The sequence below is a fragment of the Hordeum vulgare genome, chromosome 6H (genome assembly GCF_904849725.1).
Source record: "Hordeum vulgare subsp. vulgare chromosome 6H, MorexV3_pseudomolecules_assembly, whole genome shotgun sequence".
NCBI classification, from domain to species: domain Eukaryota; kingdom Viridiplantae; phylum Streptophyta; class Magnoliopsida; order Poales; family Poaceae; genus Hordeum; species Hordeum vulgare.
In genome coordinates, this window is record NC_058523.1 from 434,374,954 (window position 1) to 434,384,008 (window position 9,055).

Here is a 9,055-nt window from a genome sequence, read left to right on the forward strand (position 1 = left end):
GTACAGACTACAGAGTGCAATGGGGCAGCGGGTCTGCGTCCCGGCCCCCTTCTTGCCTTACCAACCAACCTGCAGGATGATGGCGGAATGGTTAGGGTATGTCTGGGACGTACTAGAATGATGGCGTCGCAGACATATCGGGAACAAAAGGGGAAAGGGGAAGGGAAACCCTAGAAATATTCTCTTGGTAGCCACTCAATCATCGGTGACCACACATGATTGGGTTAATTACCAACAACATCGGCGCACAACACGAACCACCATGTGGTCCTGTTCCTCACTATATACTCATGGGAAGCAGAGCAAAATAATCCACAAGAATATGGGTAGTAGTATATGGTGTTGTAGCTATAGGAATGAGCGATCTGTCAGTCCTTGCCTGCCTCTGCGGATTTTTAGAAATACTCCTGCATTATGATCTTCAGTAAAGTGGCCGTGTTAGTCAAGATTCCCTCGAATGCGTGGGGTTCTCAACGTTTCTTTTTCTAGGTAGTAGTGGATTCCTGCATTATTAGTGTATTATGCACTTCCAGGGACGCTTATATGGATGGCTTACCGGGTATAGTAGGCGGTGTTGGTGTTCATACACAATGGGGGGAGAGAAAGAGAGAGAGAGAGAGAGAGAGAGATGGATGGGTCTTTCAGCGATGTGGGTGACGAAAATGACGCCGGTGATTAGGACAAATTGCAACCATGTAGACGTTAGAGTAGATATAGCTCGAAGGAAGAATATCTACTGGAAACAGCTCCGTGAGAAAGGCACGTAGGGCACTTGATATTGGTAGGAAACCTATCTAGCTGAAAGAGACAAGGTGGACTGTCGGCATCAGATCAAATTCCCTTTGTAACAGACGGACACCGTAGTGGGACTCATATACTATACGTACTAAACAAGTACTACTAGTACATGATGCGTTTTTAGACAAAGGATATCTGCATATGCAGCTTAGTTTAGTTCATAGTATATGTATATGCATGTTGCGTGTTGATTTCACAAGCAAAGTTTGTGGAAAAATCAAGATTCTTTTCAGCCGCGGGAATCCCTGACTGCCGAAAAATCAGCAGCCACCTGATCTTGAGCACTGTCAAGTTGCGATAGAAGAGCAGCGGCACCAAAAAGAGTTGCCCGGCCGGCACGGCGGCACCGGCCCTGGCCGTCCCTCTCCTCCCAGGAAGGACACGAGAAAAACGGCCTCAAAACCACTAGTGTGGATCATTTGTTCCTCCACCCCCACTTGTTAAAAGGCTCCGCCGCTCCGCCCCCCGTTGGACCTCTCTTCTCGCTCCCGCTATTTATCCGACGGCACCCTCCGCGCTTAAACCCCTCGCGCTCCGCCCACTCCACACCACACCGCCCTCCTCCTGCTCCCCGCCCGCGGCGGCGTACGTCCTGCTGCTGTGCGCGCGCTCTAGCCTCGGTCCCTCCCTCGGTCGATGGCGGAGTCTCTGGGAGCGCTGTGCCGCGGCGGAGGCTGGTCCTACGCGGCCATCTGGCGCTCCGACCGTCGCGACCCACGGTGAGTCTACTCTACCACAAAGCAACACCCATCGCTGATGCTCCTGCTGCTGCTGCTCCCAGATCTGCACCGCCTGGGTGGGTCTCCTTTCCTTGCTAGGTGTCTAGCCCCTGCCGGTAGTCCAGGGAAATTCTGCTTCTGTGTTTCTTCTTCAGAAATCGTCCGTGCAACTTTACACCGCGGCCTTCATTTCCTCGGGATTTTCCATGGAGTGCGAGATCCCAGCATCAAACTTGCGTGACAGCCTCCCATGTTTCTAAAGATGAAAAAAAAAATAGATGCGCGCATTGGGATCTCAAGGCTGAATTTGCATTTTTGTCAGCTTAGATTCGCCCCGCTTTATTCTCGAAAAAGATGGCCTGTTTTCTCCCGGCCGCCCTGGCAAAGATAAGGATTAAAAGAAAAGCTTATCTGAACTCTACAGTTAGTTTCTGAATTGTGTGCTCGTTTCTCGCACTGTCAACAGTGATAGTACACGTACGTAGCTCTCGAGAACTTCCTTTAGGCAGGAAAGTAGTGCATATCCCACTAGCAGTCATCTCCTCTTGTTGCTATCCGATCTCTGCCTGTAAGCTGTAAGCACGTACGCGAAACCGTCGGATTTTTTGGTCAAATCTTCTGAGGATATCCTTCTTTTTTACGCACTGTAAAAAGTTAACCATCATCAACCATTTCATTCGTATGTGTTTCTTTGCTTATTAGTGTGAGATCTATTACACCCGTGCAAAGTTTAGACCCTCTTCTCCCTAGAACTTGTACATTTAAGTCTTCCCACTCATTTTTTATTACAAATTTCAGAAATCTGCTGATTCGTAATATGTAACTGTAGTTTCTAACCTATGCTTTGCTCCTCATGTACAAGTTTGCTAACAATTGGAGAGTGCCACTGTGAAGATGAAGCCCGAAGAGTTGTTGAGAATATGCTTAATCAAGTCCATGTTGTTGGAGAAGGGTATGTCACACTGACCTCCTTTTATGCTTGATTCTGTTTTCTTTGCAAGTCTTTACATTGCTATCTCTGTTTTAAATGGTTTTGTGCCATTCCTCAAAAAACAAAAGGATTTGTGCCGACTTGTGGCCAAATACTGCAACAAAGTTTCCTGTTAAGGCGTTATCAAATACTCTCTCCGTCCGGAATTACTTGTCGCAAAAATGGGTAAAAATGAATGTATTCTAGAAATAAAATAGGTCTAGATACATTCATTTCTCCGACAAGTATTTCCAGACGGAGGGAGTAGTTATGAGCCCTGATTTTGCAGAATATTTGAGATTAACATATGTGGTGTTAACTCTCTCGGTGTCAGCACTATTTTTTCTCGACATTCCATTTTTCAATTTGTACTGCTCCATCAAGTTCCTTTTGCTCTCAACTACTTTGCTGATAATGACTCGATTTCAGCATCATAGGGACAGCTCTAGTAAGTGGGAAGTGCCGATGGATTTCCGATGATGATTCCTTTAGTTTGGTTCAGACATGCAACGTAGAAAACCTAGGCTTATTTCAGGTATAAATTTCTTGCTCTCTGTTCACATGTGTTTCTTTAAATGATGTTCTTAGAAATTTATTTACTAAACTATCACATGCATGAATCTTCAAAGAAAAATGTTTAGACAGCCAAAAGTGTAGTTGGCCTCATAACACCTTGTTGATAAGTGCACTTTTACTTTTTATTAGAAAAAGAACGCATGGACATATAATTCACGTTTTTCCTGTCCATACTTCCTTTTAGTTTATTGCAGATAGTAAGAAGTTTCCTTATTTTAACAGAGGAAGGTACCTTCTTGTAGGGCTATACTTGGTGGCAACATCAGTTCATGAGCGGAATAAAGGTTATTCGCCTTTTCTTCTTTCCGAAAAGCTTCTTATAATTAGCACAACTGTCTTAATAATTAGCAGAACTTGTGATTAGTCACTGAAAAGTGCACATCTTCTACAGACTATTGCAGTAGTACCTATCCCGGCGCTTGGAGTGGCGCAGTTTGGCTCGGTGCAAAAGGTTGGTGCATATGAGTTTCTCAAATGGAAACACAATCTTTTTCATGATATCAATCTTTGTGTTGCTTCGTTATTATCATTGGTTCAGTCTAAAAGAACTGTTCGCATGAGTTCGTTTGAAGCTGCTATCTTTGACTGATGCCAATTCTTAGAAAAGAAATATTTCCTGTTTAGACTGCTATATTTTTATTGCTATGTCAGTTAAAAAAGAAAAAGAGCTTGCCATATGCTATTAACTATATGTTCTCTGAACTTCCTCCTTATCATAAATGCATTATATCATTATGCATCAGGGCATAACATTTGTATGAGCAGTTTTAACATGCTCCCTCTTACCCCCTCTTTTCACATGTAAAAAAGAGGGGGTAAGAGGGAGCATTTTAAATTTGCCCAATTGTATACTTTCTGATGAAAATTAAATCTTTCACATTCACCAGGTATCTGAGAACTTAGAGTTTCTGGAACATGTTAAAGGCACACTTTGTGGAAGGGAAAGCATCTTATGGGATCCTTCAACCAAACATATTCATGGAGATGCTCTCCCTCATAATAGCCAATTTCAACTCAATTCTCTGAGCACAAAGCGTCTTATGCGTATCAAAGATGACCCAGAAAACATGAAAGTTCTTGAGAACATAGTAGGCATAGAATCTCTAGGTAGTTTAGTGAGTACTTCGAGCAGTTACTCTCCAACCTCTTCAAATGGTTTCACTTCCTACGGAAATTGCATCGGTCGAAATCCTCCTCATATAGTGGCCATGCCAGTGAACTCCAAGTCAATAAATGCAGTCAGGTTATTTCATAATGGCGGCAATTTGATGCTGCACAGTAGTGGTTCAGAAAATCCATTAGAGCTTCGATCTGCTAAACAGCCTGATTCTAGTTTAGCAAGTGCAACCACATCCTATTCCAGTTTAAACAATCTTCCTAGAATAGAGCATGAGCTGTCATGCACACCCAACAATCTAGGATACCACCTTCAGAGTGAAGATTCATCAAGTTACCGTAACTCATTCTCAGCTTGTTTTTCTGTGGGTGATGAGCTCAAACCCATGTTATTTGACAATAACATCAACTCTCTTGTTCAAAGTAACCCAACGCATGAGGTCGATACTACCGGATTTACTTCACAGGCTAATTGTGCAATATATGAGTTGTCAAATGAAATATTGGAAGAAACGACTGTGGGGACGGTAAGCTCTCACGGAGAAGTAGGCAATGGAAATGCCAGTTTGCTAGAAAGCACGGTATTTGATCCCCTCATGCATGATTGGTGGGATAACAGTGTCCTGCTAGCAGGAAATATTCCAGATTTCGGTGCCACTAGCACATCCTCTGTGACAGAACAGGCAAATAGTGATCCATTATCAGTTGAAGGGAGAGGTTTTTTTTCAGAATCTGTCCTTGAAGAACTGCTTGGTGCTAGCGGTAATGTGAATACAGATACAGCATGTGGCTCTGTTGTCTCCAGCACCGGTCCATTAGCTGGTTGTTTCTCAGGCTGTGAATTACCAGGGTACACCCTCCACCAAGACTCTTCTTACTCAGCGTGCAAGGAACAAGTACCACCATTGAACTTCCCTTCCAGCAGCTATACATCTGAAAATGTGCCAAATGGAGCATCAAAGGCAATACCAGTGTCCCTGGCCAATTTATCTATGGATGACAGTTGCAGTCTGCACACTGCAAATTCCAAGGTCGGACAGGTAACAAATCCTGAGGGCGTAAAGGTTATAAAGAAAAGAGCTAGACCAGGTGAGAGCACGCGACCAAGACCGAAGGACAGGCAGCAGATACAAGATCGCGTCAAGGAACTGCGTGAGATAGTCCCAAACAGTGCAAAGGTATGCTCATCGATCACACCATGTTTCTTTCCGTTTAAGCTTACAGCTAGAAAATTACTGAGCTTTATATTGTGCACAACAGTGTAGCATCGATGCTTTGTTGGACCGAACAATCAAGCATATGATCTTTCTGCAAGGTGTAACTAAGTATGCAGAGAAAATTAAGCAAGCCGATGAACCCAAGGTATGTCATGCTGATGAAAGCATATAAACCATTATAGAAATTCTACATTTCTTCTTAGGTTTTCCAATTACTAACTTTGTATTCTTGTTATTATGTGAAAGATGATAAGCAAAGATAGTGGTGCCGTCTTGAAGGACAACTCTAGTGGTGTTGTCTTGAAAGATAACTCCAGTGCTGCAAGCAACGGTGGCGCCACGTGGGCCTATGAAGTTGCAGGACAGACTATGGTTTGCCCAATAATTGTCGAGGATCTTTCACCACCCGGTCAGATGCTTGTGGAGGTATGGTTCAGGAGCGACCTACAGTGCTATTTTCCCTTTCTCCCAGTGCAGAAATTTGAGACGTTCTCTTCGCTGTTTAACAGATGCTATGTGAGGAACGTGGCTTTTTCCTAGAGATAGCAGACACCATACGCGGATTTGGACTGACTATCTTGAAGGGGCTGATGGAGCTCCGTGATGGCAAGATAATGGCAAGATTCCTCGTCGAGGTAGAGAAGAGATATTTGTTCAGCATTCTTAATTTTTTTGGCGGGAGTGACATCATTTTAGTGGCTTCGTTATTTTATCATTTTAACATTATGGTGGCTTTGCAGGCAAACAAGAACGTGACTAGGATGGACATATTTTTGTCACTTGTTCAGCTGCTACAACAAAATAGCCACAACAGATCTTCTGACCAGCTAGCTAAGGTCATTAGCAATGGGGTTCGATCTTTCGCGGAGCATCAGCAATCTCCAATGTTGGTTCCGGTTGGACTTGCTGAGAGATGACAGTGAACACAAACATTTGGAGAAGATCATATTAGGGAGTACCAATTGGAGACATTCAGAGTGTTGAATGGTGCCTGAAGTTCATTGTCGGGCGTTGATAGGAGTCAGAAGTGTAAGATGTAGCGAATGTGCATTGCGTCATGATGAAAAGTTTCAGTTTCTAGTGTTTATCAGGAGCTATACAAGTTCTTTTCTTTTTCTGAATTGTTTGTACGAGTTCTGATGTAACCAGTTTAGGAACGTCATGTTAGTTGTTTCTTATTTGTAATTGTAACTCTTGTGTGAATGTACGTTATATGTTGTGTGTGTAGTGATGACTGAATTTTCGACCAAAAAAATGATATGTCAAGAATTGAGTTATCTTTGCTTTTTTTGTACCTCACGTATCACAATGTGTGCCACTCACTCTGTTTCAATTTTTTTTTGAAGTTCTAGTATATATGGAACTAAAGGAGTAAATCTTCCAAATATTTTAAAACTGAATGAGTACATCTATCAAATAAAATAATACTCCCTCCATCCCATAATATAACGTTTTTGACACTAGTGTAGTGTTAAAAATACTCTTATATTATGGGACAGAGGGAGTAGTTTTAAGCAGTGGTTTCATGGCTGTGGGGTCAGCCGACCTTACATGTTTTTAATAATCCTTTGACCCCTAATATTACTAGTAGAATGCCCGTGCGTTGCTACAGGCTACAGTGCATATAAATGAATCAAATAAATAATTAAGATCATGTTCATGGTCGAAGCTTATTTTTCTCTCATAGGTCTGAGTGTGTTCAGAAGCGGACGCTGAGCATACTCCCCAAAATTCAACCGTCTGGACAGTCGAGGCACCCCAAATCCAGACCATACAGAGGGAGGTGTTGTTGTTCAGACTATCCGTCATGGTATCCCCAACATGCAAGCCCAACACAAAGACCCCCACCCCACTGACACACCCTTCACTTTTCCTATCCCCTTTCCACTTGTTTTCCTACAGAGGGACATCTCATGTTGCATCCCTTCCTCTTAAAAAAATATGGCATCCACCTCATCTTCATCATGGCTCCATCTCTCCTTCACACCTTACTTCCCCTCAAGCCGCCAAGGAGGAGTCCCCACCAAACGACCCTCTCTCCGCGTCGATCCCCTCCCACATGTGTTTGTGTTGACCCGCCATCGCCATCAAGGAGGAGGAGGAGGAGGCGTGCGTTGCCCATGATGCCCCCGAGTTAAGAAGGAAGATCCGGTGTCTCCTAAGCATTTTCCATATTGTATCATACAGTTGGAAGTCATGCATGACAACAAAAAAATGTGATGTCCGTTGTTTGGTACGAAATAGATGCGTGAGTGTGTTCATTATTAGCTCTTAAAAGAACCAATCAATACATTTACCATTCTATCCTAACAATCATATCCATCTAGTGTCTAGTATTTGGCCTACATATCGGTGCTTGTTATCAACAGGGGAGTTGTGCGAGATGGAGGTGGAACGAAAGGAACGAACGATCAACGTAACATACTAACCATCACGACCGTAGACTCGTTCTTTAGGAGTACAGGTACTCACATCAAAAGAACGATACTCTCTGTAATTAACGTGACTCTTTCGTTCGACACTCGATGATACTTTTTATAAGGCCCTGTTTGGAACCACAATAGATTATAATAATCTGGATTATGAAGATAGACTATATAATCTGGTTTATAAAAATAATCTAGGTGGACATGTTTAGAGGCCAAATTATATAAACTGTAATCCAGGTTTTATATTGTACAATGGCATGTCTGTCCTTTGTTTTTTAGCTGCAAAGGTAATAATCTAGGTAGTCCTGTTTGGAGGACGGTGGCGGTGGCAGTAGGTAATTATCTCCAAGTTGCCAAGGGTAATGGGTCATTAGTAATCCATAATCTGATTTTAGCTGGGGTAGAGTATTATGAGTTTTTAATAATCTGGTCATCTAGTTTTTATAAACTGCAATATAAACTGTTCTGTTTGGAGACATAATAGATTATAAAAATCAGATTATATAATCCGAGTGGTTCCAAAGAGGGCCTAAGTAACGTGATTCTTTTATAAAAAATACTCCCCATAATTAAAGTGAGTTGTCAAACGCTTGATAATACGTTACATAATTAACACGATCCTACTGTCCAAATAATGATACTCCTCATAATAAATGTGATCCTTCCGTCCAAAGAATGATACTCTTCATAATTAATGTGATCCTCCCATCCAACGCTTGATTATACTTTCCAAATTAACTTGTCTCCTTGATTCTTTGCATGAAACAATTTGAAGGCATAAATGGCTATATGCGAACGATAAAATGACCTATGGACTCTCTCTTTAGGAAAAGAGATTAATGCTTGATTTCCAAATTGATTATGTGCTTGGTTTTCATTTTTTTTCAACATCTGTTTTCTTTTGGCGGGAGACAATGGAGGTGAGTTTTCTTATGCGTGTGAGGAGATGGGAACCGATTTTTTTATATGGTGGATGAAAGGGAGGGAAGTTCTATGTAGCACATACAATCTCCAACTCATGTTGAATATTAGAGGTACAATTGAAAGAAAATCCATACTAATAATTATTTGCATTCCTAATTAAATGACTGGTCAATTAATTGATTACATTAATTGCTTGATTTTATAATTGAGTTGACTTGGAAAAAATCATATTTAAACGGATTAAATTAATTGCATGCGTAATTAATTTTCTTGCAATTTAATTACATTAATGACTTGATTCCCAAA

At 41.9% G+C, this 9,055-nt stretch overlaps 1 protein-coding gene across 3 annotated transcripts; it reads left to right on the forward strand.

Annotated features, from left to right (window-relative positions):
• The first annotated feature begins 1,226 nt into the window (after positions 1-1,226).
• On the forward strand, positions 1,227-6,673 carry LOC123402395 (transcription factor EMB1444-like). Of its 3 annotated transcripts, XM_045096311.1 has the most exons (10): positions 1,227-1,517; positions 2,380-2,469; positions 2,917-3,022; positions 3,306-3,347; positions 3,455-3,514; positions 3,951-5,357; positions 5,440-5,541; positions 5,643-5,822; positions 5,906-6,031; positions 6,137-6,673. In XM_045096311.1, the coding sequence occupies exons 1-10, from the start codon at positions 1,435-1,437 to the stop codon at positions 6,311-6,313; spliced, it is 2,373 nt and encodes a 790-aa protein (XP_044952246.1). In that variant the 5' UTR covers positions 1,227-1,434; the 3' UTR covers positions 6,314-6,673. The 3 variants fall into 3 exon arrangements, with proteins under 3 accessions (XP_044952246.1, XP_044952247.1, XP_044952248.1); XM_045096312.1 differs by lacking the exon at positions 1,227-1,517 and having other exon boundaries at positions 2,925-3,022; XM_045096313.1 differs by lacking the exons at positions 1,227-1,517; positions 2,380-2,469 and having other exon boundaries at positions 2,930-3,022; positions 3,286-3,347.
• Positions 6,674-9,055: the final 2,382 nt, after the last annotated feature.

Excerpts from the sequence above, each read along its gene's own strand:
- LOC123402395 (XM_045096311.1), top strand. The coding sequence starts at position 1,435 with ATGGCGGAGTCTCTGGGAGCGCTGTGCCGCGGCGGAGGCTGGTCCTAC. Across the intron at positions 1,518-2,379 it reads TCCGACCGTCGCGACCCACG|TTTGCTAACAATTGGAGAGT; the intron begins GTGAGTCTACTC and ends CTCATGTACAAG. Across the intron at positions 5,823-5,905 it reads CCGGTCAGATGCTTGTGGAG|ATGCTATGTGAGGAACGTGG; the intron begins GTATGGTTCAGG and ends GCTGTTTAACAG.